This window comes from Oenanthe melanoleuca, chromosome 6 (assembly GCF_029582105.1).
Source record: "Oenanthe melanoleuca isolate GR-GAL-2019-014 chromosome 6, OMel1.0, whole genome shotgun sequence".
In the NCBI taxonomy this organism is placed as follows: domain Eukaryota; kingdom Metazoa; phylum Chordata; class Aves; order Passeriformes; family Muscicapidae; genus Oenanthe; species Oenanthe melanoleuca.
Genome location: NC_079340.1, coordinates 9,944,978 through 9,972,801, shown reverse-complemented (window position 1 = coordinate 9,972,801; position 27,824 = coordinate 9,944,978). Strand labels below are relative to the sequence as shown.

The 27,824-nt window shown below is 37.2% G+C and overlaps 1 protein-coding gene across 1 annotated transcript in view; it reads left to right on the top strand.

Moving 5' to 3' along the window:
- The window catches only part of NRG3 (neuregulin 3), a 328,974-nt gene that overhangs the window by 128,133 nt on the left and 173,017 nt on the right, over window positions 1–27,824 (top strand). The window contains exon 2 of the mRNA XM_056494846.1: window positions 9,810–9,939. Within this exon, the coding sequence (XP_056350821.1) occupies window positions 9,810–9,939 (130 nt within the window). The remainder of the gene's footprint in view (window positions 1–9,809; window positions 9,940–27,824) is intronic.

Genomic DNA, 27,824 nt, shown 5'->3' with positions numbered 1-27,824 from the left:
AACTCCTGACAGTGCCATGTCAAAAACAGGTGGAAAATTGTTCTCCTTACCTGAGAAAGGAGAATAAGAGAAATCCTGTGAGGTAATCCATACACAAGGACAGGGCAGTGCAGAGTGAGGGAACTGTTGCAAAGACACTTTATCTTCTCATGAATTAAATAAACTGAGGAAATGAGATTTTAAAAATAAAGCACAATTTAGAGAATATGGGTTTCTTTTGTGAGAGGAAATGTGGAGAGTAATGTCAGCATTTCATAGCCTGATTTTGCATGTCCACACAACAAGGATGTCAGAATTATAAATGAAGTAATGAATAAATTGCCAATTGCATGCTTTGGAAATATGCAAATCTTAGAGTTAAAACAGCTTGTCTTATTTCTCTTGTTTCTAGTCAATGTATTGTTTGACCTATTTCAGTTCCTTGGAGAAAAAGCATCAAACAACCTACTCATATCTTCTTGATAATTAATTTTTTTACATTAAAACATTAAGTGTTTCCCCATAGAACTAGAAGAATTCTTTTATTCCATTTGGTACCTCTCTCAAGCCTACAGTACCTTGACAGTGATTTATTAAATGTTGAAAATGCAGTGCTGGGTAGGTCCTGTACAACTTTTAGGAAGTGGTAAATGATCCAGAAGAGCTGTAAAGCTGAGAGCACAGATCAGGCTGGGGCAGCCCAGCCTTGCCAGCACTGCAGGTCACTCTGGAGCCATGTCCTCAGTTTTCCCTTTGCTACTGAAGACCTTGAAAATGTATAAAAACCACACAAAACTCTGCTTCCAGAAGGACCTTCCTATACCATAGTGTGGAAAGATGTGCAAATACAGATTGTTACAGGTCTGTAATTGAAAAAGAGTTGCTGCTCAGTGAGGACACTTGCCAGCTACCATCAGTGATGAGACTTTATCAATTCTAGCATTTCTTTCTTTAACAAGAGCTGGGCAAGGTAAAGTCTCTGTATGTTCTAAACATAAATATTTGCCTTCCAGATCTAAGGCTTCTGTCATTCCCTTACTCTCCTCTGGGACTTGCATCTGAACTCCCACCCCCACACAGTGTTTCACTGGCAGAAGAAGAAAGAAAACAGCTGTGATATAAGAAATAAAATGATTTGGAGGACTTGATGGGGTTTTTTGCTACATGTAACAATAATTGTAACATCACTTTTATCCTCTTGTAGCTGTATTGAATTATTTAGGTTGTTTAGTTTTTTGTATCTTCTTCTTGATTTTATTCACTAGATTTCATGTGAGGTGGCTTTTGGGTTTTTTAATTAATTTTTATTTCAGAGTGCTGGTGTTTGCAGATATCACAGATGTGTGCTACATCTGTTTTTTTTCTGGCATCTTTTAACCTACACAGAATTTCCAGGTTTTGGGTGTCCCTGCTAAGTTTTGCTTGCACCTCTTGAAATCTGTGGTTTTTTGTTTTTTTTTTTAATGAATTTACTATTTTGCTTTTATGCTCTGAAGCCACTTTATTTAGCAGTATTTCAGCTTCTCCATCTATTGGAGATTACTTCCTAGGGCTGTTTTCACATTCCCAAGAGGGTGCCTTTTTTTGGGTGCAGTGTTGCCATCCAGTCTCAAGGGCTTTTGGTGTCTCCAGAGATGCTGGGATGGGTGGGACTGCAGGGCTCAAAGCACAGAGAAACTCTGGTGTGGGTGATGGAGCCACTTCTGGCACAATCCCTGATATGCTGCTTCTTCACTGATTTCCTCTATCAGCTTCTTTCAGATCAGTTAATGAGTCCCACTGAAGGATGACTGGATACATTGATTGACAAAAGCACTCAGCACCTGGAGAGCCCATCAGAGCTGTCATAACTCAGTTTCAGAGTAATTCTTCACTTTGAACACTAAACCCTTTTAGAGTCTTAGTCACTCCTGTTTCTGGCTCCTAGGCACAGAACTGGCCCTTTGTGTCTCACTGGGTCTCTCCTGAGTCACTTCCCATTTGTTCAGCTTTCCCTGGTTTCAGTCTGAGCAGCACAGGACAATGCAGGCCCTGATGTGCAAATTGCCCATACAGAGATGAGTTTCAGTGGTGTTTAGGGTTCAGTATTTAAGTTCTGACAGATGTGATCAGATATTACATTTCAAAGTGATACTGGCATTATTTCCTTTTCTGCTTTTGAGTTTGTTGTGACAAAGCACTAGGCAGGAATATTTTATACATTCTTTAAAGAACTAATGCTTGATTAGTTTGATTTATTTTTTTAAGTCATGAAAGTAAAGAGATAATTATATATTTCAAAGTTTTTTGCATCAAGTAAATAACACATGATATTTGGTAATAACGCACTAGTAACTTGAAAATGCTTCCATATGTTTTTCAAGATATGTAGTAGTACTTGTGTATAGTGATTTCAAACTGCAAAAACATTTAGAAAATATGAACAACAAGGTCACACTTAAAGAATTAATTTAGGAGTTGCTGACAAGGGAGCATGTGTGATTTTTGGAGAGAAGACTGTCTGTAATATTTTCTTCTGGAAGTGCTCTGTGTTTTCTCTGCAGTGGTGCATGTGATGCTGTGCTCTGGTGAGATGGGAGAAAAGCAGACTGGGAGGATGATGTGCTGGTTTGTGCTGAGAGAGAAATGTTTCAGTGATGTGCTGGTTGAGTTAATATCACATGAGCTTTCTTATGTAATCCTCAGGATGAAATGCACAGGGAAGACACTGGGGCTGTCCCTGATAACAATTCCAGCTCCCCCCAGTCTGACTGGGAAGCCAACACCTGTAAACGACATTGCTTTGGTGCATTGGCTCTTTTCAGTTTGTTGCTAAATACCAATTTGTTCATTTGAGCCTGAAGGAAGATAGAAAATTTCCAACGAGTCCCATATCTGTAGCACAACTTTGTTTTATATCATGATGCAATCAAAGCTTCAAGAGGGTTATTGGATTAAATAAAATTTTCTCTTGCACAAAAAATAGCTAAGGGATAGCTTCTTGAATAATTGGCATCCAGAACTCTATTGCCTGTTTACACAAAAGTGCCTCTCTAAATGCAGAAAAACACTTTTCCTATTTTTAATTAAGCTTTTGGTTTTAATAATATATAAATATATGCAAAAGAGTTCAAGTAAGTTCAGAACAAGAAGCCTGTTATTATTTTAGAAACCTTAGGTTTCCTTTTTTTTTTTTTTTTTTTTTTTTTTAAATTTTCATAATTTCTTACTAGAAATTTTAGATTTAATTATTCCAGCAGGTCCATGGCTAATGTCAGCTACTTGTCAGGTAACACTGACAAAGCAAGATCTCAGCTTTGCATTAAAAATGGCAATGTCTAGAATGTTTTCTCTGCAAATATCAACAACTTAAGAAAGAGCTACCATCAGCTAAGAATCAAAATAAACACTAAATATTTATGTTATCCCTTCTTTTTACTTTAATGAATATCTTCTTCCTCTGCCCATGTCTTCCTTGCCAGGAGCAGGAAAGGGATTCTCACATCTGAGAGAGTTTTTTTCCTATGAAGGGAATCATGGTGGCCAGAGCATCTGAACATCCTAGTTTGCCATTGTCCTGGTCTTGGTGAACATTTGACATGGAAACCTCCCTCTAATTGCACATTTGATTATCAGTATTGTTGCTGTTACTGTTCCCTTTCTTTGCTCCTTGCTGTTTCCAGTAAATGGCTCTTATCCTGTGATCTTTGCCTTTTGTGTTTCTAACTGGAGAGGGAACAGGGGAAGCACTAAACTGGGAAATATCCTTCCTAAACCATGGCACTTCTAAAAGCACAGGAGTAAAAATTTCAGGTTCAATATATTTTGAAGGTTCAGTAAGTGAATAAACAAAATCACATCTAAACTGTTCTGTGTGTAAAGTTTCATTTTTTGTGCAAGATTCTAGTTAGGGCTACCACATGTAAATCTGAGATATCAGGAGAGAAGGACTAGATTATCCTATAGGAACTTCATGGAACTCTCCTTATTCTGAGTAATTGCAAATATTGTGCCATTGACTTCACTGAACACAAAATTTACCTCCCTGTCTGCCATTAACTGACTTTTTATGCTGCCTTCTTCATAGAATGCAGTAATAATACATTAATATATTGTAAAAAATGTTGGGGTTTCTTTAGAAGGTATTTTTTTGATAACTGGAGTTGTATTTTCAGAGGAAATTCAGTTGCTTGTATCTGGCTTATTTTTTGCAGTGCTTTTAGAAATGGGATCAGGAATTTAAAAGAAAAGTTTTCCTTTTTTTGGTGCCTCGGTAAGTAATGGTTCTCTGGGAAATGATCAGTTATAAATGGATGAAAAGATAAAGGAAAAGCCAGTTTGCATGTTGATACTGAATCTGTAAATCTGGTTAATACCCAGTAATGGTCAAAATAGGCAGCATGTTAAAAAGTCTTTTAGTGTGTGAGCTCTGGCATAAAAATGAACCATGTCTTAATATTCCTTGGTGGAAATGCCCCAGGGATGTGCCTTACCTGTGCTAGTGACTCTGTGGAATTTGGGTGCTGTCTGCTACAGCAGCTGATGTCTGCCTGGAAAAGGGTGTTTGCAGAGAGGGGGCCATGGAGTGTGGCTGCCATTAAAGCTGGCTGGGAAACTTGCTTTGTTTGAGATGTAGCCAGTGCAGTCTGTTTCTGAAGCTGGAATGCAGCAGATGTGATGGATGGGAATGGCTGCTGCTGCAACCTGTGCAGAGGTAGCTGCCCTGAATGCTGCTGTTTCCTTCCCAGCATATTTTAAATCTTGCATTCTTTCTTTTCCTGCATTTTTCTTTTTTTTTGCAGTTACAGGTTTATCAATATCAGGGCATAGTATTGGAAACACTGAAAGTGGCAGCCTTGAAGGAACAAATAACATTTCTTGTAATCATATCATGTCTTGAAGATCACTCAAAAAAAATCAGCTATAATGAGCCATCCTTGGTATAAATATGATGACATATATTAATGAGACAAGAATACAACCTCACTAACACTGTTATAGACCTAAATGAAATAAAATAATATCTGTAAACTTCCTGCTGATTTTTTTCAACAGTCCCAAAGATTGAATTTTTTTTAGAAACCAACTCTGTGTTTATAAATAAGAAATCTTGAAGCCTTCCTTTGAAATGGTTTGTTTGATTAAACAGTGGTAACTGAGGGTTGGCAATGATATATCCATATATCCATTTGCAACATATATCCATGTGTAAGCCTTTGCTGATATAATAAGGCAAGAAAAATAAGAGCAAGAGTGCCTAGAATTTTTTTATTCCAAGTTAGTTGAAAAGATTCTGGCAGAAATCAATATCCCCTGCTGCTTTTGCATTAAATGACTGGACACATGGCAATTAAAAAAGTGAAGAATTACCTTGAGCATGCACTGAATTTAGGGACAGCTGAAAGCTTAACAGAAATTCCCCTTTGTTACTTACAATAAACATTTTGGACTATTACCACATCCAAAGGCTAAAAATAAATGAAGGAGCTGTATTATTCCATTTTTTTTTTAAATGCCTAGGTTTTATTAAGTCTTTAAATTTATTTTTTTAAAAGTTAGGCATCACAATACAATGGTGTTTATTTAGCAGGCTTCTAAAGCTATGAAGAACAATTTCACCATGGAAAAGTCAATTCAGTATTTGGTTAGGAGTAAAATAAAACAAGAGACAACAGGATTGAATATTTATTAGATAAAGAGTCAGGAAAACCGTAGAGTCTTTACAGTGTTGTTTTGTACTTTCTGCAGTTACGTTTAGAACCAGTTTTTAGGTTTTGTTTTTTTCAATATTTGATGAAGATGTGGCAGAGTTTTTGAATGCAACATAAAATAATATCAGGATTGTAACTTTTATGAAACTCGTGTGTGGGATATGTGAGTTGTACCCAGCAGCTCCAGGGATATTGAGGACATCAGTTAGTGACAGAGCTTTGGAGTGTTGGTGAATGACTCTGAGCTCCAACACCTGCTCTCTGCAGCCCAGAGATCTCAGCCCTAGGAAGGGTCCTTGTGCATCAGCCTGCTCAGACTCGCACAAATATTCCAAACCAGAAAAGACTGTTAATTGAAAAGTGACTTTTAATGAGATTATTGAAAATAAAGAAAAATTAAAAAAAAAAAAAAAAAAACAACCCAAAAAAAACCAAACCAAACCAAACAAAACAAAACAAAAAAAAAAACCCACAAACAAAAAAACCCACAAAAACAACAAGGGAAAAAAACCCCAGACACATTTCCAATTCTTGAGTATTTTCAATGTTAGGAGTGCAGTCCAAGGCTGCCATAAGGAGCTGCCAGCATCATTGTTACCTACAACTGTTGTACTTAATTTGAAAGGCAAGGGACAAAACACAAAAGAAAAGTTTGAGATTGTGTCCAAGTGGAGAAGATGAAGTATTGCAACTGTCCTGGTTTGGAGGACAGATGTCTGCTAAGAAAGGCAGAAGACTCTCTTTGAAATGGAAAATGTAAACCCCCTCCCTCCAAATTATTATAATTTTGAAATTAAAGGGCTCTCAGGCAAAGATGTGTCAATAGGAATAACAGTTCTGTACTAGGAAAAGTTTAAATAGAAATACAGTATTAGAAAGAACAATCCCAAAACACTGACAGTCAGAATACAACCTGACACCCTGTCAGTCAGTCAGGGTGTTGGCACAGTCCCATTCAATGGTGGCTGCATCCTCCTGCAGTGGCAGATGTGGTTCAGCTGGAGCAGTGCTCCTGGAGAAGGTGCAGTTTCCTCTGAAGGTGCAGGGATGATGTGGAAAGGTCTGGCTTTCCTCTGGAATCCAGTGGAAAGAAGGTCCCTTGGTGTCCAAAATCTCAGTTTTTATCTGGGTAGGAAAGGCTTGGCTGCTCCCCTGGCTGGAGCATCTCCCAGTGGGATGATGGAATTTTATCAGTCACACAGTGGGACTGAATGGGCCAGCAGCAGATGATATCTGCCTGGAGGGAGGATGGGTTGTGGAAAGATAAAGATGATTGCCCCAGCTGGTTTAAAGATGGCCCATTAGCAGATGGTATGTGCCATGGAGATAAGGGTCACTGCCCCAGCTGGCTGCAGCAGATGGTGACAGAATACACATTTCTGGCCACATCCTGCAGCCCAAGACAGCAATTTGTGCCCATTCATAAATAAAATGCAAGGGTTGATTAATATTAAACAGAGGAGTAATTAAAGCAGAACAAAACTTCTAAAGAATGCGTTTAATCTAAAACTTTAAAATGCTGACCTTGACAAGGTGCTCTTGATGTAATTATGGTAGCAGAGGAGTCTCCTGCTCTTGAGAAGGCGTTTTCTGGGATTCACAGCCTCAGCTGGCTCCCTGGTGGTGCCCATCTCCCTCCCCCTGCTCTTGTCCTCCGGGAACACCTCGGACTCCTTTGCTCTGTGCACTGCAGCTGCCTTCACAAAGGTGTTTGCACAGATTGTTTCTTCAGAGCAGCTGACAAACACAAGTCTTCTGTTCCCTAAAGCTGGATCAAGCTGAGTTTCTGCTCTTTTTGTAATAATCACCAGTGCTTTCAAAGACCATTACCTTCAGTTTTCCATATTTAAAAAGGGTAGAAATATAGCTGGTTATTCAGGTTTATAGTTATTTTTTGCCTAATCAAGTTTTAAATGGTCATTTTAGTACTCCTGGGTAAAACTGACCTTAAAAAGTAACTGGGCTACCTCTTTTCCATGCAAAGATTTTTTTTTTACATTAAAACTGATAATTGTTGATCATTTTTGAATCAGTTTTGAAACAGTGAGATGCAAGTCACTGTTTTCATCTAAAAACATCTTGTATTGTCTCCAAAATTCAACTTGATACATTTCAGTTCAGGGTTTGCTTGCAATCATTAAAACCACAAGTTCTATTTTGCCTGCATCTTTTTTGTAAGTGCTGCTACTGGGGACAATGGCATGGCCTTTTGTTCTGAATCTGTAAAAACATTTGAGGAAAGACTGTTGGAGCTTATTCCCAGTTAATTTTTTTCTCTCCACTGAAAACACTAAATTACAGCATTTTCTCTCTGGAGAGGAAGAACAAAATAGTGTTGCATACAAAGAATAGGGTGTGGGTTTTCTTATTATTTTCAAATGTGAATTATTAATCTTCTATCATTTAGTCTGCATGTAAGGAAAACTTGTAGAGGTGTTTTATTAAAAATACACTGAGAACAAAAAAAGTTACTTTGACAATTTTTTGGGATTATCTGAATTTTCTTACAGATCTGTAGTTATAGATGTCTTGTGGTTCAGTATTGATTTTCAACATTGATGTTAGTTTGGTGGATATTTACCTTGTATTGAGTGATGAGCAAAACTAGGTGTTTATATAACTTTGAGTTTGCAAGATTCTGTGCCTGTTGAGAACTGCTTCATTTATTTGACAACAGGCAGCTTAATATTTTGTGATAAGGTGTATGGTACACTATGTGATGTTCCCTTACTGTTTCAGTATATATCAGGTCCTGCAAAGTGATTAGGAATTTAAACTTTTTGAATTAAGATTGAATATGAAGATTAAACCACGGCTCTGTGGAAATCATAATCTTACTTGAAAATCACACTTCATTAGACAAAACCTTGTCATAGTAAAGAAAATTAAAATATGTGTCAGTCAGGCTTCTTCCTCTGAAAATTTCACTTTATTGTTGATTAATCCAACTGGATTGGAAAGGTTAAAGAGATTTATTAGAAGACAGGAATGATACTTCACCCTGACATACTGTCAGTCTATTCCCACTCTAATTATCTGACAAAATATTCCAGAGGTGCAGCCAACAGTTCTACCTGTAATCAAGCCTTTAACTGTGTTTGGGGGGTGGACTTAATCCACCTCCAGATGATCTGTGTGAAATGAAACCATCACTGGTGCATTGCTTGTGTTTGAGTTTTAGGTGCTTTTCTTTGTGACTGGTGGATCAAATTAGCATTGACCTTGGGTATTTGGCTTTTTTTCCTCTTTCATTGTAGTGGGTTTATACAGAATTACAGAATGACTAGATTGGAAAAGACCTCCAAGATCATCAAGTCCAACCCATGCCCTGACTCCTCAATTAAGCCTTGGCACCCAGTGCCACATCCAGTCTTTTATTAATCACACCCAGGGATGGAGACTCCACCACCTCCCTAGGCAGACCACTCCAGTATTTTATTACTCTTTCCAGGAAAAACTTTTTCCTGGCATCCAGCCTATATCTCCCTGGGTGCAGCTTAAAGCTATGTCCTGGTGGTTCTATCAGCTGCTGCCTGGTGAGAGAGACCAACCCCACCTGAGCACAGCCACCTTTCAGGGAGTCATAGAGAGTGATAAGGTCACCCCTGAGTCTCCTTTACTCCAGGCTGAACAACCCCAGCTCCCTCAGCCGTTCCTCACAGGGTTTGTGTTCCAGCCCCTCACCAGCCTTGTTGCCCTTGCCGTTTTATTTATTTGATTGTGTAATTTTTTAATTTACACCGTATTTAAGTACTTTTGCTTGGTTCTTATGAAAAAAAAAAAAAAAAGTTTCTTATTTCAAACCATATTTTGGTGTCGTAATATGAAAACACTGTTCTGTTTAAAGGACACAAAGTAGGTGTCTCTACAATTTAGCAGGGAAACCTTGGAAAGTGGAAGTGATTGAGATTATATTCCAGTTTTATTCCATTCTGGTTTGTTTTTCTGCAGGTGTTCCTTGTGAATCTTTAAAGAAACCTGATTGCAGATAACGCTGCAATCACTGCCCTGCTCTTTCCATTTCTTTTAGTCCGTGTTCGACGTTGATGAGACCAGTCTGATCAAATTTATTTAAGGGGCACCATGGGAGCATCCAGTATTTATCCTCACAGCCTTTCTTTGCTCTCCCTGTTTCCCCAGCCACCACGACGTATTCCACGGAGCGGTCTGAGCACTTCAAGCCATGCAAGGACAAGGACCTCGCGTACTGTCTCAACGAAGGGGAATGCTTTGTGATCGAAACCCTGACGGGATCCCACAAGCACTGCCGGTAAGTCCTGGGCCAGCAAGGCCAGAAAACTCCTCTGGCTGAGGCAGCAAGCCTTGGGGAAAAAATAAACACGTCTAGAATGTTGGAAAGCAATGGATTTATGTTTTTTTTTTTCCCCAATAATTCAACTGCATTCCCTCGCAGCTGGTGGGTTTCTTACTAGTCTGTGAGAGTCATATATTGAAATATGTAAATGCAAGAAGCAATATTTTGATCTTTCCATGGATAAGAAGAATCTTCAAGATTCTATTTTCTAATCATGTAAGGATTAACATTTCATTTTGTTGGCTTTTTACATATAAAAGTCTTATATTCCCCTACATGCCAGAAGCATTCCTTTATTTTGGGTACTCCAGCTAGAGTATTTGACAATAGCTTTATGTACTGTTAATTGAGAGAGAGGAAGGGCTAGTAGTTTTAGGAATTAGTGTTTCTTAAGTTTAATTAATGAAAGATAAAATGGACTATGATAGCTATCTCAACCTGTTGTACACTTTTTCACTCCTATTACTGTGCTATTATGCAAGGCCATCTTGAATGTATTGAAAAGAATATCAGAAAATAAATTCAGATCACTTATTTATTTATTTATTTATTTATTTGTTTCTTTATTTATTTTTTATTATTTAGCCTTAGAGACCAGTAAAAAGGAGTGATATGCAGAAGGAATGCTGGAATATCTTCCTAAAGATGAGGATTTTAACATGTATACCCACCAGATCCCCAATTATTTAAGCAATGTTTAAACAGAAGAACAGGTTTTCATTTTGGACTGCTGTGATCTAATTTGCTCCTGATACTACATATGGCATACAAAAGGTGTATCTGAGACACTCATGTGCCCAAGTTCTAATCCAAACATCTAAAATTTATGGAGAACTCTAACATAAACAATAAAAAGTGTTGAGGACATATTTCCTGAAGGACTTGGGGCTTGAGCAGCTAACTCCCAATGGAAGTAGAAAAAAAAAAAAGTCACAAAGTCACATGTAGCTGGCTTGAAAATGGAAATTTATGAATTTAAAGATTGAGGAAATTCTGCTTATCATCAGAAGAATATTTCTGAGATTTTCACTTTTTTATGCAATACTGGTGGTTTTTCCCATTCAGTCGTCTATGGTTCAATGGTCGCTCATTTTCCTTCTTTATGTTTTTGTGTGGCATGCTTAAATTAAATATTGTGATTCATTTATTGTGGAAAATTGATGTCGTTTTCTACTTTCATCATAATACTACACAGGCTTTTTTTTTTTTCCCTCTCAAAGCAGATGAGGTTTTTTGGTCTTTCTTAGAAATGTCATGAGCTGTTAAGGGAATTATATCACTCAATTATTTATGTGTTTTTCATTGTCAGAATATTCAAAGTGAACAAAGATGCTATAAAATAGAAGAGAAAAATGGGTGTATATGAGAATTTTTAAATTGGCTGATAAATTTAGTAGCTAATATCTTTAAACAGACTGGTTTTGTAAACTGTGGATTACATTTTAAAAAATTTGCAGGAGATATCTCTTAGGAGATGCATTCATTTTTTTGTTGTTGGTTTGTTTCTTTGACTTTCAGGATCTTTCCTATAGTCTTTGCCAAAATCTTCTTTGTTTCCTGTGATTCTGATAGTGCAGCCTGACTAATGGTTAGAAGTTCTCCACCCAGTCTTCCCCTGTTTACTCAACAAGCCAAAAATGTTGACTTTTCATTCTTTACAGTGGAGTGAAATTTTTTTCATCTTCTTCATTGTGTTATCCTTCCATAGGGAAGCACAACTATCTCTGGGAGTCTCTTGGCTCCTGTGTGTTTGAGGTTTTAGGTGTTAGTACAAGTTCCAGGCACTGGCACATTCTCTGGGAATTAAACATCTTCTTTATGATGAGTGCTTTGAATGCTGTGACACCAAAGAACCTGTATGAGGCAACAATTTTCATACAAAAGAAGGCACATTTTTAGATTTAAAGGGTGATTAGTTGTAATACTTTGTTTTGTAAGGACCTTTGACACTGCAAGGAGCAACCTGAATCTTTTTATACTGGTACATTTATCATTAATGGAAAGAAACCTTTAAATTTGACCCTTAAATGTTATATCTCTACCTTGGTAGACTGATTGTGTCTTCATCAGGGTGAGTGCTCTAATGAGTGGGATGCAGGTGTTTTTCTGTCTGTAGCCTGTAATAGTGCTCAGAAATAACAGCCAGAATGTACACATATAGAAAAATTCAATACTGATATACTGTAATTGTCATCTAACTAGTAAAAAAGCCATTTTTTACTAGGGTTATGGAATTCCCATGGCGATTAAAAAGAATAATTTGAATACAGAATTATGAACACTTAAAGTGGTACTTTGTTCTTGGAATCAGGCTGCATTGTATATTCTCACTGTGAGAGTGATTTTGCATCTGTTCTGGGAGCAGAGAGCCAATTTACTGAAATGAGAATTTGCCATGTGGAACAGCTGCAGACAGAGGACCTTGAATGAGCAAAAAACTTTTCTCCCCCTTGGTCAGGTTTGAAGGGAATTAGTAGATGATATTCTTAGGGAGCTGTGTAGTTGTTGTGTGTGCATGTCTAAGGATAAATATGCTGATTCCAAAGGGACAGAGAGAGAGATTTGGCATCAATTAATAAATATTTGAGTTACCCCTTGGGCCTCTTGTGCATCCTCATGACCCAAGCTGGCAATGCCAGCAGGCTCAGCTGGCAGCTCAAGCACCTTTCAGAGTTTGTGGGCTCCATTCTGCTGCTGATGGAAAGCTGACACGTGCCCATCTTCTGCCTCCAGCTGCCAGTGGTGACATTGGCACCAGGATGCCAGAGGGGACTGGATGTGGCTTCTTCCTGCTCTGTGGGATGCCTGCCCTGCCTGCTTTGAACCATAATTTTGGGGAGTGGGACTGAGGTCACCCTTGGCCAAGTGGCAGGAGACCACTGAGAGCACAGGAAATGAGGAGGTCAGAAGGAGCCCTGATCATGGATCTTCCATTCCTGTTCACCAACACAGGAGTGCCCCAAAGTCACAGGATTTTAATTTTTAAAAATAATTTAATCATTTTTATTCTAAACTTAACTCCAGTTCTGTAACTCAATTTTTTATTGAAACATCTACATTTTACTCACTCCCTCTTGGTGAAAAATTGCCTGGGCTGTAAACTGGCAAGAGTTCTCCTGCGTGGTTAGGTAACAAACAAGACCCACTGGATGTATTGTGCTATTTTAAAGCTGTGACTTCAGTGTTTATTTTTGTGAATGGTTTAACATGAGCTTCTTTTAAGGATAGGGTAGGTCATGGGTAGGGAAACTTCATATTTAGCTCTTCCATATGCTTACATTTTTTTCAATGTTGGCACCTTGAAAATTTAAGCTGAATGGTGAGGGTGCCTTAATTTGTAATTTACACAAAACAAATCAAGTACAAAGTCAACTCTGACACATCAGTGTTTAATGGGGTATTATGTAATCCAGGCTTTAAAAAGATCTGTTAAAATTTTCTTTGTACAATTTTATTTAAAATACCCCATCTCAAGTCATTCTGGGGTTTTCTGAGTTTAGCTTGTAGGGTTGTGGTTTTTGGGCTTTTTTTGTGACTCTTTCTACATTATGTTTTTCCTTTTTAGTGCCTGCATTTTCTTTAGATAACCTATTTAGGACTGGAAAACACTGGCTGAGTAAGTGACTAAAACTTTTGATGGCAGAAGAGGGTTGTACTTTTAAATTTCTCCTCTGGAAGAAGCCTTTAAGTGCTCTTGTGTATGCACAGGAAATCTTGGCACTGGTGATGAACTCTGGTGCACTCTTTATAGATTTTAGTATGTTGGATGAGATTCTCCTTTCATCCTGTCTTCCTGTCCTTCATCTTTCCTTCAAGCAATAGAAAGCCTCAATAAGTTTTCTAACAATGGAGAATGAAAGAATAGACTCTCCAATGTACAGAAAATGAAACATCATTTCCAGCTGACCAAATTACAGCAGGTTCATCAGCATCTGAAGTGTGCTACTGTGGTTATGATCCCAGAGTTGTCAGAATTCATTGGACAGTCTGGTTTTGATGCACACATGCTGTTCTGGTGAATTCTGAGCTTGGTGATCTTGCTCACATTTATGCATAAATTTTCCATTTTTACATTTAGTTGATTAAAAAATTATACCAGCATTTCTCAGCTTTGTTTAAAATCTGTCATGAGAGCAGAAGGATTGAATCCCCGTTTAATGAAAATTCAATTTGGATAAATGTTTATATACTGTCAGGTTTTATTGTGAGTTTTCTGCATAATAGTGACTGTAATCCAGGCATAGTCCTTGCTGTCAGTAAAAGCAGGAGAAAGGGATCAGACAGATGGGACTTTAGAACAGTTCTGAGCGTGGCATATGATACGTGCACTTAACCATAAGTTAAAAATCTAAAAAGCTAAGAATGTAATTTCCCTGATTTAGTTACATGGCTTCTTTTCTAGGCTTTGGCAGTCTGACCTAGGTGTTTTCAAATACCAACCACTCCATTTTGTGCTTTCCCCCATCTTGTATTATGCTGACACTTTTCTAGAATGCAGGCCCAGGAAATTATTCACTATTGAATAGCATTGAATACATTAAAAAAAAATCTCACTCATGTCATAATATTCTAAGCATAGTTTCATCAAAATAATTCACTGTATTAAGATGACAATGTAACATAACAACTTCAAACTTTTAGAGGAGGAAGAAGGCTGTGCTTGGAATTTAGGGTATTTTCCATGTCAAGGGCAATCAACAGAGCTCCTGTTGTGAAAATTATTGTTTTATGAGCATTGCTGTAGCACATAGCCAGATTATATTTGTGTAATTGCATGCACCATATTCTGGAATGCTTCTGCCTTTACTTCCATGTTTACTTTGGAAAGCCTGAAGAGAAGCTGAAATACAAAGCTGGATGTCTATAAGCTGTTTTTAAGCAACCCTTTAAAATAGATAGTCCATTGTGTTATTGCTCCATCACCTGTTTGTTCAGCAGTGCTCTCACAGGCTGGGGTTGCTTCCAGCACTGTGATTGTTTCTTTAGCTCAAATGGAATGGCCAGTGTGCCTAAAGTGTTGTGCCTGCTTCATCCTTTCCAAAACAGCCTGTAAGAAGCCAGGAAGTTGGAATTCTGGCCAAGATGCCTGTACAGGGAGTGCACATTCCCAGGGTAGCATCAGCTTGCCCATGTTCATTTAGTCCAGGTAGCACTTGTCATAAATAAATAAATTTAAACCTTTACTGCCTTAAGTAGCACTGATATCATCTACAATGGGACTATTTCTGTTTTTTTTTTTTTTTTTTAATTGGAAACCATTATGCTTTTCTTGTATAATTTTAGATATTTCTTCTCCTTCACAAAACAAGCAAATAAAAAATCCCCAGAGACCAAACCAGAAAACAGTCCCCAAACTCAAAGTGTTTCTGTGCATTCTCTTTCAATCTCCTGCCCCTTGAAATAACTGGAAGAGGTTGCCTGGTTTTCTTGTGACATACCTGGTTTCTTGTTTTAAACCTTTTTAGATTTGAACTAAACAAGAAAAATGTGAAGCAAAATGGTTTCTAAACCCCAAGGTGAAATGGTGTAAAGTCCAAGATATCTCTAGGACTGTTACTTGTTACATAGGTATCCTAACTCTTTTCATATTATCCAGTCTTATATTTGTTTTTCATAATTTGGTCTGAATTTTTTTGCAATCAGCATACAAGCCTTGAGTTCTTTTAATTGGATGCAGCTAATTAGAATAAAAACTAAATTAACAAATACCAAATTTCACCTATATAAAATCAGTACTTTTTCAGTTATCCCTATTCTTTTTCTAACAGTCTTCTGAAATTAAGCCCCTTCAAGTCTAATATTATGGTATAAGAATTCAATAAATAACAAACAGGTTTTTAAATGTAAATTGAGTCTTTTAACATCCTCCCCAGATGCAATAGTGCAGGAGCACATTATATGATATTCACATGAAACACAAAACATCTGATTCATGCTTTCATAATTTAACATTCAGAATATAGAGGCTCTTGAGAAATCTTCTTGTCAAAGTACTTTAATTATTGATTAATTTTGACAGTATCAACACTCCATTTTACAGTGCTTTTTATTTACAGATTTTCCCCTAGATTATTGCATGCAACTTCTGCTGTAACTTCTATGGTAGAAAAATAGTTTCAGCTTGCAGAATCCAAACACCAATTTAAAAGTTGTGTGCAATCCAGTTACTTTCAAACACCTGCAAAACTAAGGGATTTAATGCAGCAGTGGAATAATTCTCATATCAAATCTCCTGACAGACATTCTCCTTGATGTGTTTGCAGAAGTTCACCCTTCACACATTTAAGTTTGTGGTTTTAATAAACCAGTGTTTATTATGGTTGCTGCTGTTCACATGGTGTCATTCCTTCAAGCAGCTCTTGAAGGTCACCAGAAGGTCACTGGCAAAATGTCTATTATCCATTTATCCCTCCAAAACATCTTCTGAAAGTAGTTTTGTGTTACTTTTATTGTTTGGTGGAAGATAAATTAATTTAGCAGTAAAACCAAATACAGAATGAAAGAAAGCTTCGTATTTAATGAGAGTTTGAAGTTTCTATAGCCTGTATTCATAGTATTTCAGGTTTTATTTGCTTTCTGCTGAGCACCTTAGGCTATATATTCTAATGCTTTTCCTTTGAAAAAAAATAAAAAAAATAATACTAACCAGTGGGATTTCCTGGCTCCATTTCCATCTTTTGAAGCCATGAAATTTATGCACCTGCTTAAGGTTATGGTGAAGATGCATTTTCCCAGTGGGAACAATAAGGTAAAAGTCATAATACTGTACAGATAAAATGCATGCCCAGATAATTCAATTACACTCCAATTTAACAATTCACCTGTGATTCATTCAGTTTAAGCAAATATCCATGAAAGCAACACAAAAATCTTAGTTCCATTTTGTCTTGTTTGAAATGGTTATTCAAATTAATATTTGTGAAAGAGTTTGAGGAAATAAAGGAGAAATTGTGTAGATGTGCATCCAAAGTTAATGTTGATGCTTAAGAAAATGAGAGTGTTTTAAACCTGTGTCAGCATGCAGTACTGAAAAAACATGGAATTAATTTCTCTTTCCTAGAATACCAAGGACTAATGTAAATCCAATCCAGTTGATGTAAAGTATGGGAAAACACAGTTACAGGCTTAGCACATTCCCCTGCTTACATTTTATTTTTTTAAAGCCACACACACATCTGTAGTTCGGTGTGTGAATTCTTTCATTGATGTACAGAGTTACTTCCCAGACACAGGAGATAGGTATCCTTTTTTAGAACAACCAGTACTGTGAGTGAAACAAAAATATTTCTGGAAGCTTTAAGTAAACTGTCATCTCTTCCTGGAGTTCTGGAAGAGGCTAAATTCATCTCCCTTTGGATTTGGCAAGATCCCTTCAGCTGGTTGAATCAAGAGCTGGGCTGTAACCTGGAATTTCAGTAGGGAGAAGTGAGAAGAGGAGTTGCCAGCTCAGCAGCTGAGATGGCTTTTTCTTGAGGCTGCTAATAATTTTCTGCAAATGATTTCTTCATTTGGCACTGAAGTGGGAGAGCAGGAACCAGTGCTGTGCTAGCATTTATTCCCATGTCTCAATATCAAGAATATTTAAATCAGGTGGAACCTTTCAATTTTATCACCACCTTTTCTTGTGCCTACACATCTGTCTGGAGCTATCTTGGCATCACAGTTTAGCAAGGCATCCTATTCTGTACAAAAGACAAACTTCTGGTCAGTTTATAGGATGGATATTACTCAGTACATGCTGTCTGAAGCTAAATACAGAATGGAGGTATATCCTGAAAATTGGAAAACCACAAATTGGTGAAGTCCTTCCACTGCAAAGGAATGTTCTGTCAAATCACTAGAATTGGGATTTTTTTTTCCCTCTTATTTTCCAAGACCCCAGTGGAAAAAGGTTTGTGTAGCTTTTATAGTACACACAAAGAATTTCTAGAAAAATAAACCACACCTTGAAATGTATGGGTGCAAATTATTGATGGCATGTATTGCATCTGTCTTGAAGCTAGCATATGCAAATATTCTGCCATCAAACTCTGCTCTTAAATTAACTTGGAAATGAATTAGGTTTGTTGTTGTTCTTACCTCCCTTAGGCAAGAAGGAATTTGTGAAGTGCATAATGCAGACATCTGAAATCTCTCATTTAAATTCTCATCTCTGCCAGTGTCTTAAGTACACTGAAAGCAATAGCATTTCCAATCTAATCCTATCTGCAGACATTCTCCCAGAAGATATGGGGAAAAAAAAACTCTCTAGAAGAAGAAATAAGCTCTGGACAATTGAGTCCTTTAAACAGAAATATATGCCAACTATATCAAAATGCTAAATACCAGAACTTTAATCCACCAGCACTCTAGATCCATCTAAATGAGAAGAACAAACAAAACCAGCCACCTGTTTCCTCTGTGCTTTACTGCTAAGAAAACCCTTCTTCCTGTGTCAAATGGAAGAGTGAGGCAAAAATGTGTGGATCCTGTAACACAGTGTGAAGTGGGACATCTGAGATTAGACAGGCAGGTAAACTGTTTTATGTGAGGTGTATTGAATAGATGATAAATATTCTGGTTCTTATCCTGTACCCATTAATGTAATGTTTAAATTTTAAACTTACTCTTGAAGTTATTCCAGTGCAGAGGGGTGAACCCTTTAGGCAACCTGCCAACAGTATATAATAAGAAGCAGATTTAGTCTCTTCAGAGATAATGCCAGGAGCTTGTCATGAGTTTTGGGCTGTGTGCCTCATCAGCTTCATTGTTAGGTAGAAAACTGCAGTTTTCACAGGAATTGTGCTGTTGAAGAAGTTTATGGCAATATCTGCACTCTCACTTAGATCAGCCCACAAATCTCCAAGTGCTTCAGATAGTTATAATATCCCAGGGATCCTTGTTAATTAATTAAATGCAAAGGATATTTGACAGGGATATCAAATATCAGTCAGAGGATATCTGTGAAGCTGCATCTGGAAGGGAAGCATCAGATATAAAGCTGTGTAAGTTTATAAACTTTGCATCAGGTGCTGCATATTTCCTAGAAAACAGCATTGGTCTTTTGGTGAATGTATACAATCTTTGCAGCAAGCCTTTTGTCTGAACCTTTCCTATTTTCTGATGCTTTATCCTGACTTCATGAGGCAAGTTTATTTAATTTTTTAAAAGCATCTTGCAAAAAAAAAATCTGGAAACTAGTATTTTTTTGTTTGCTAGTTTTTATTAAAAGTTTATTGAAGACAAGGGGGAAAAAACATTTAGAAATTACATAAAGCCTCAGTTTGATCTTACTGGTATCAGGAAGATCCTCACAGGCCACAAAAATACATGTTTTTTTTGTGGAGTTTGTTTTGTTTTGGTTTGATTTGGTTTTTTTTTTGTGTTGGTTTGGTCTGGTCTTTGTTTTGGCTATTTTGAAAAGTAAAAACTAGAATAATAAATATAATATCTAGAGTGATGGGGCTGAAGTTGCTGGGATCACTGAAGGCTCTTTGGGGCTGCAGAATGGAACTTTGCTCCTGACTCAGGCTGCCCTTTAACTCTGCCATTCCTTTGTGTCCATTTCTTTTAGTTTCTATCTTTATGTCCCCTCTAGCACTGCTCAGTAATAGTGAGGTTCTGACTTTTGGGCTCCAATCCCATCAGAAATGGGAAGGAGGGCAGTGTAAAGTGCTCCTATGATGGCTGTCCTGGATGGGGATTTGCCTTCTGGAGGAATTTTCAGCTTTCTGCTTGAATTTCTCACTGTGCCTGGAGCTCCCAGGAGAGTTTGTGAGGATGACCAAATCCTAAAAATTGAGGTTTTTGCTAATCTTATTAGGGAAATACTAGCAAAAGCCTGAAACAATCTTTCACCCCCACTCCCTTCAATAGGAAAAGTTTATTTCAAATATCATCTTAATAAATTTGTATGGTGGGTAACATACCAATATATACCAATATAAGGCTGTGGTTGCTGGCTGAGGTTAGGGCAGCAGGGTGACTGTGTGCTGATTGTCTTTGAGGACTCTGGAGGAAAAGATGGAGAATGAGAACTTTGAGTTAGTACAGACAGAACATGGGAAAATAAAATCTGATGGATTAATAAGCCAGCAGCAATTAGACAAGACCAACTGCTTAAATATAGAGACTTTATCATTCAACACCATCAAAGACTTTGTGGACTGAAGAAAATGACATGGAAGGGGATGCTGTTCATAAATCTGTGGTGCTACTTCCATGCTGAATTGCTGTTTCCATATGACTTGCTAGCTCCAAACCAGAAGTCATTGGGACTTCATGTTGCTGCATTGTCCAGGGTCTACATCATTTTTTTGTCTTAGAGCCATGATCCTTTTGTTTTGTACAGCATGTTATAAAAGCTAGCAGCTCTGTGTACTGAACCAGTCCCTGTTAGGGAGCAGCAGCAGAATTTGATGTTGTGGCTGCTCTGGCAGTGCCAAGGTGAGATACTGATGGTGTGTGGTACAGAAAGGCTTTGCCAAAATGGACCCAAAAAGCAGAGCATGATTTCCATGTTGCAGTACTGCTTCAGATCATACAAGAGGTTGTCAAAAAGAACTCTATTGGTTTTGTTTTTCTCTGTTTCTTTGACTATTTTGATCATTCAATTTGGGAAAGAGATGTTTTGCTTGTGGGTATCTCTAGAGGTGATAAGTTAATACTGCTGGGTTTATTTGTTTTTAGGAGTGGGGCTGAGGGTTTACCTCTTTACATTGGAACTTTAAAATTGTCCTGGAACCAGGAGTTAGAAACTCAGTGAAAGAGATTTCTGTCAAAGACATGAATTTCCTGAAATTCAGAAAGGAAATAGCAGCCACAACTAAAATTTGGGTTTTTTTTTTTTGTTTTTTTTTATATACAGCTAAAGTAAAAACATCCCAAAGCAAGAAGCAGAGATAACTCTCTTTTGGAAAGAGCTAGCAAGTTCTCATAGCATTGGTTTTAAAATGCTCACTCTTGTAAATCCCTGTGCACTCTGTGTTTGAATAATAATGATTTACAGCACTGGAAATGCCTGGTGCACTGCACTAAGGATTTTTATTTCTATCTCATTTTTGCAAGTAGTGCACAGTAGAATATTTCCTAATAGAAGAAAATGGACAAGATAGTGGAAATATATGCAACATATTAGCAAAAAATAGACTGTATGAATTTTAAATAAAGCACAAAGTTAATTCATTATGCATGATGGATAACTCTAATATTTGCCAGGATGAAATTTCTAGTAAATCTTCTTATTTCCTGAATCAAAATGATTGTGCTCTTGTCCAGAGTGACTTGCTTTCTTTGTGTAGTTTGATTTGCTTTGATGTAAACATAAATCAGAAAACAAGATGCTGCATATTGACAGAACTGAAATTAATTTTTTATTTTTAAAAGAACATTGCTACAGAATTATCCCAAGTGTTGTGTTTTTTTTGGGTTAGATAGAAGGAAGACACTGCTGTGTCTGTGGCTGCATCTGGTAGTTTTTTCATGGTTTTCAAAGATAAATTTCTCTGCTCTGGATTTTGTCTTCCCACAGTTATTTTCAATAATCTGTAATCACACCACACGTTTGGAGGAACCACACAGATCTCAGATCTCAGTCATCCCAAGTGCATTCATTCTGTTTAAATGTTCATTTTGGCTTGCTTGGCTGGCATTTTGTCATAGATGTCTAGCAGTAATCTGAGGCTCAACACAGCATAAACAGAGTTGCTCTTAATCTTTTAATTATTTGTTGAGTCCAATCCCTTTCTGAACTAGATCCTGGCAGTGTATCCTTAGAGCCCCCAGGGTCTTATTGGGAAAATGGTCACTGTGACCCAGTTTCACCCCAAATATTCTCAAGCTGCATAGCAGGGAACAGTGTTCTGCTCCTGTCTTGGTGAAAGTCCTTGTTGGGCAAAAGTGTTTTATTAATAAAGAGAATATTAACCAAGATTTCCACCCCTGCCCCTCTGTCAAAGTGTTTTTACTGTGTGAGCTCAAAGCTCTGAGTGGCACAAAAGTGTCCCCCCAGTTCTCCTGATCATCTCCTGTCAGGCTGACCCAGCATGAGAAAACTGACATTAAAAATAGAATTAAAATAAAAATGACATTGAAAGTAATCACAATCTGACAGCAATGCTTAGGTAGAAGTTATATTGTTTAAATCATTTGCTGAGCTCCATAATTTTGAAATGATGCTGGAAATTAGCTGCTGATCTTTGTCCTGCATATCAAAAATGTTTAGGCTCTCTGAAAATACAATTGCAAAACCAATAACTGAGGAAAAAAAATAAAATGGTAAGTGAAGATAGTGCAGCTCTGAAGAATAAACCATTTTGTTTAAAATATCAGTTATATATATATATATACACATGTATTAATTTATATCTGTGTATGAAGAGGGTCAATCTCATCTATTCCATGATGAGTAGCAAATGACAGATTTCTGTAGAAGTAACAATTTGGAAAAATCATTGTGATTTAGCAAGGAGGTAAATTATGTGCAGGATCTAAATTTTAAATATACACACAGGTCTATCCAGAGTGTCAGATTCTTATACAGAATCTTCTTGCAGTTTTCATATTAATTCATATTAACACATGTAAGCTTTTCCAAGTGTCTTTAATGCTTTATTGGAGTTTCGTGGGGAATAAGGAGATTGAAGTATTTTTCTTTAGCATCATCCTTAGGGCACAGATGTTAGTTTTCATTATATTTCTATTACACAAAAGTGTCAATAAATATCTTTATTATCATCCAAAAAACCTGGATATGCAAATGCTATTCTCCTTTCAATTTATGCTCAGCTGGAATAACAGGGAGGTCTAATAGTCATATGAAAAATTTACAATTATGAGTCCTAAAGTCATTAGGCAGTTTGCATGTAGTTAATAGGGACTGTGTTATGCTTTATAATAATTAGGTACTTGATCATTACTTCTTTTTAAAATGTGCACAAGTGTAGAAATGAAAGTATATCCATTTTCTTAGAAGGAGTTTGTGGAGCTGACACTGTGCTGTGTTTCTTTGTGCTGGAGAATTCTTGATCTTTTGTCAAAATCCAGAGGTGCATTCCTGTTAGAAGAATCTGTGCCATGTATTAAATCTCAGTGTTTTGCTGCCTTCTTTTTAGCAGTGACTTAATCCTGAACTTTTCAGAAATAGTCATCTGCTCCTAAAATAGGCAACAGCTTTTAACCTCTAATGATTATTGACCAGATGACATTTACACTTTCTGTCTGTCCTCTTTGAATGCAGAGTCAAAGTTCATTTGAAACAGTTGTTTTGCCTTTTTGCCTGTCTTGGTATTTAGACTGCAGTAAATCTGAGGCTTCAAACCCCTTCTGGTAGAAGTTTGCACTTGCTGTGGGGACATCTTGATCTCAAGGAATTTGTAGATCAAGAAAACACTGTCACAGTCAGAGATTTCCATGCACTTCAACCTATCCTTGACTTCTCTGTGTGCTTAGAATGTCTTTATGCCACAACAGCTTCCTCATAAAATAGAATATTTTTGTACTATTACCTCTCAAACACACAACTCCAGTGACTTTGTGTAGTGGGCTTATTAGTCAACACAATAGTGTTGAAAATAGATGATTTCAGTTTTGTCTGATGGACAAAATTGGGAGGAATCATCCAGTGTACTTTTTGCTAGTCAAGCTTATTACCTGCAGTTTGACCTGATGAATCCTTGTGGGTAGGTGTTTGGTGTGAGCTGGCTGTTGATTGTTGAGGACTGGGGGCTGTGCAGGTCTGCTGGGGAGCTGTGTGCTCTCTTGTCACACAGGTGGAGTGCACACACTGCACTGCAGGTTGCTGCAATGAGTGCAGTTTCCTCTGCTGTGACATTAATCCCAGCCTCATGAGTGCCTTAAACACTATCTAATCACAGCAGTAGCTAAATAAATAATGAGAAGTGGCTTTTAATGGAATAGATTCTATATGTATCACTCACTGGAATTTCACCTACCATCTTATCTTGGGCACTAATGTTTTGGGAGCTGCAGCCTTGGAGCCTGTTCCCACTTATCTGTTAGTTTCCTTTCCCTGGTCTCAGAAACCAATGTGTCAAACCAGCAAGGTCAGATTTAAATCTTTGTGACTGGAGACTGCATTGTCTCTTGACTTCAGATTTTAAAGATACTTCTGTTTACAGATATTATCTTCTTTTACCTCCTGCTGGAACTGAATCCTTTGTGATTGCCATTTTGTTGTCTTAGATACCATCAAGCAAAAAATGCATCATTTATGCATATAAACAAACACCAAATCAATTTTCTGCTTTTGCACTTGTCTCTTGCAGCGTCTGGTCTTAAGAACAAACACATGAAAACATGGAAATGGTTTACTTATGGCCTCTTTTAATCCTGAGGGGCTTTTTGCAAGGTTTTTTTGTTACAGTTGAGATCAGTCCATCTGAAATGTTTTTGTTGACCAGGAATGTATGTCATTAGGATCCTGCTGGGAGCCAAAAAAGCAGCCTTGAAGCCTTGGGTTGCTCAAGGACAAGCAATTACAACAATGGTTAAAAACCTGCTGGATGATGAGAGACATCGTTTTGCAAAAAGCATGTTTTCAAAGAGGTGTTGCCTTCTTGGGCCATTGAGTCTTTCCTATTCTGTTTTGCATGAACTACCCTATATAAGTGCAGTGTTTCTTCAAATAAAGCTCTCTTGCTTCTCCATTACACAAAGAACTATGTTACATTTTCCTTTTCTCCTCTCCTAAAGCCAAAATGCCACAAATGTGTTGCACACCAGTGCTGGTTAGTCCTGGGTCAGCAGTGCTGAGGAATTCTCTAACTTGCATTCCATCTAGCCCCACTTGGGATTTGTTATACCAGGAGCACGAGTGCTTTGTTCAGCTCAAGCACCAGGATTCCACATTCCCAAGTTCTCTGCATGGAATGTGGTGTTGTGATGCAGTAATGAGGGTGGAATTCTGCAGCCATGAACGATCTAACAGTGGCTACTGAGTGTTGGTGGCTATTGTAAAACCAGGCACATAAACCAGTACAACCCAATATTTATGAAATGCTTGCTTTCTATTACTATTGCAACTATTCATTACTTGCAAATGGGCTTTTTGGGTTTTATTGTAATTAAACCAAGATAATAGCTCTTTATAGTCCCTGTGATGAACCATGATGAATTGGTGAACTTATCTCCTCAACTATTTCTCTTCCCTTTTTCATTTAAGGTATTGCATATGATTCTATGTTTTAACTATATTTGTAACTGCAAAGGAATTTCAAAGTACTGACCTTGATTTTTACACAAATTCACAATTCCACATCAGTGTGCAAAGTCTTAGATGTAATTTCAGCAATAGAATATTTATTTGAAATATCAATTAGAACTATGACCCAGAAATATTGGCTAAATCCAAGGACTCAAAGCATGAAGAATGTATATAGAACAAAAAACTGTAACTGATATGTAAACACATTAAATTTATTAATTATTTAAAATAGAGTTAAATATATTAGTTTTAAATTTGACTTTGATATTGACTTTCTTGGAAGTCCATGGAGAGAGCAGCTGACTGACATTTTCTATAGAAAACTCAAATCCATGTTGTGTACAAGAGCAACTGTTAATTTAAAAGCAGGTAGCATTTTTATTTTCAGTCATTTGACTAGAGAGAAGCTTGCTGCATACAGGACAGAGACTCCTGCAGAGCTGCAAAGGGACATCCAGGGGAAAATGCATTTTGAGGATATTCTTTGGACTCTTTTTAGACTCCCATAAATTAAGTCTTGAGATATCACCTCTTTGTTGATATGCCCTCATGAATAAACATAATTACTGCTGTTGAAACAGCAAATACTATCTGAGCAGCAATCCTACAACCTCAGTTCATGTTTCAAAGCAGATAAAGAAAATAAGTTTATCTTCAGGAATGAGGAGCCATTTGTCTGTATTATCTGCCCTGATCTCCTGAAACCATCAGAAAAAATTCACTGCAGTAATCACTTCACAGTATGAATGATCCAATAGGATAAATTATATTTTTTAAAGTTTTTAGAAGTCCAGGAATTGACAAACTGCAACAAAAACTCAAGAAAGAATCAAGGAGGGCATTTCTCTTGATCTGGTGTTAAATTTTATAGTACTTAAAAGCTTTCAAAGGTTGGCTGCTGTATTTTGAGGTGCAGAATTTGGAATACAATACATAGCAATAAGTTCCTGCTGGTTTAGCATTTATGTAGATAGCATAAAGAAACAATAAATGATGAACAATAAAGGGCCAATGAAAAAGAAAGTATTTAAATATATTGCATGTATGAGCATTTACCTTCTCTGTAGTACATATGTGGTGCAGCAACAGGATCTCCTATGTTGGATAAAACTTCATCCAGTAGCTCTGTAGCCATCCAAAAGTGATCCAGTCATTCTTTTTTATCACACTTTCTGTCTCCAGAGTTCCTTACATGAAAAGCAATTCCTAAATTTCAGACTCCAAAAAGCCACTTCACTTCATGACATAATTTCAGTAACTAGTGAATGTCTTAACATGCAGAAAGATTAGGGTTTCCAGTGGTTCAGTTTTTGCATATGGCAAATGTTTTAATATTATACTTTTTATATAGTCCTCTGTGCTATTGCAAAGATAATAATTTAATCTTGTTCCTATGATTCCAAAATCAGTACATGCTCAGAAGAATCAAAGCATTGTCAGTTATCAGGCTCTCACAGTGTGCTTTTGGAAGATTTTTCATGGCAGGTACTATATTTCAGGGTTGGTGGTTTTTTTGTTAGGTTGTTGTTGTTGTTTTGTGGGTTTTTTTTGTTTGTTTTTTTGTTTGTTTGTTTTTAACAGAATTAGCAACTCAGGTAATTAAGCTTACATTAGATCAAATAAATGAGCTCTGAGAGTGAAGTTAAAAGCTGAAGGTTCGTCAGCCTAATTGTAACAAATTGTTGGTCTGACATACAAGGTTAACAGCAGCTAAAAGCTTAGAGGGGAAAAAATATCACTCAATCAATGGGGAAATCCTTTAAAGAAAATTTTTGCTGGCTTTGTGTATATGAGGGAAGCAGGGCACACAGCAGAGGACAAAGAGAGATTTTGACTTGATATTTAAGAACCTTTAAAGATTAGAAAACCCCCAAATGCACAAAATTTAATTAGAAGCTAATGATTTGGTGTTGTGGGGAGCTGAAGGGAGCAGAATTGGGAATGGCTTGTTTGAAATGACCTTGCTGTCAGGGTTTCACATAAGCTGTTAAATGCGTGCAAAGAGCTGCCACAAAAATCAATGAAATAAAACATTGCAGTGTTCCAGTATGGAAGCATAAATTACCATTTTAATTTTCAATCAATAAGAAAACAGATATCCCTGAAGCAGTAAAACATGACCTGCACACAGATCTTCCTTGCAGGACAAAAGAGAACCCAACAGATATCCATAAAACTCTCACAGATGTTTTCAAGAACAATTCTGGCTGTATAAAATAGGCAGAACAATGCTGGTTCTGTATAATAAACTGATCTGCTCCTGATGGGAAACATCTCACAGAATAATGCAACCTTCTTCATAGTTTATTATTTTGCAAAGCTTTTTGGCAGCTGGCTTTAGAATTTACATTGGTTGTCCCTGTTTTGTTTTAAAGCTTGTGGGACTGGGCAGCATTTGAAAAAAGTCTCTGGTCCAGCCCTGAACAGGTGTCAGGATGGTGCTGCCCAAAAGGCACTGAGGAGGGAAATGGAGTAGCACAGAGAACTTCATTGTAGGCCACAGTTCTACAAATAATTAGCCCTGATTGTTGCTGTAATTACTAGTTTATGGTAGTGTTTCATGTCTTGTTTGGGTGAGTTAGACTCTTTCTGTTGAGAAGGTGAACTTATTACAGTAAAGTCTGATTGCTTTTCAGTT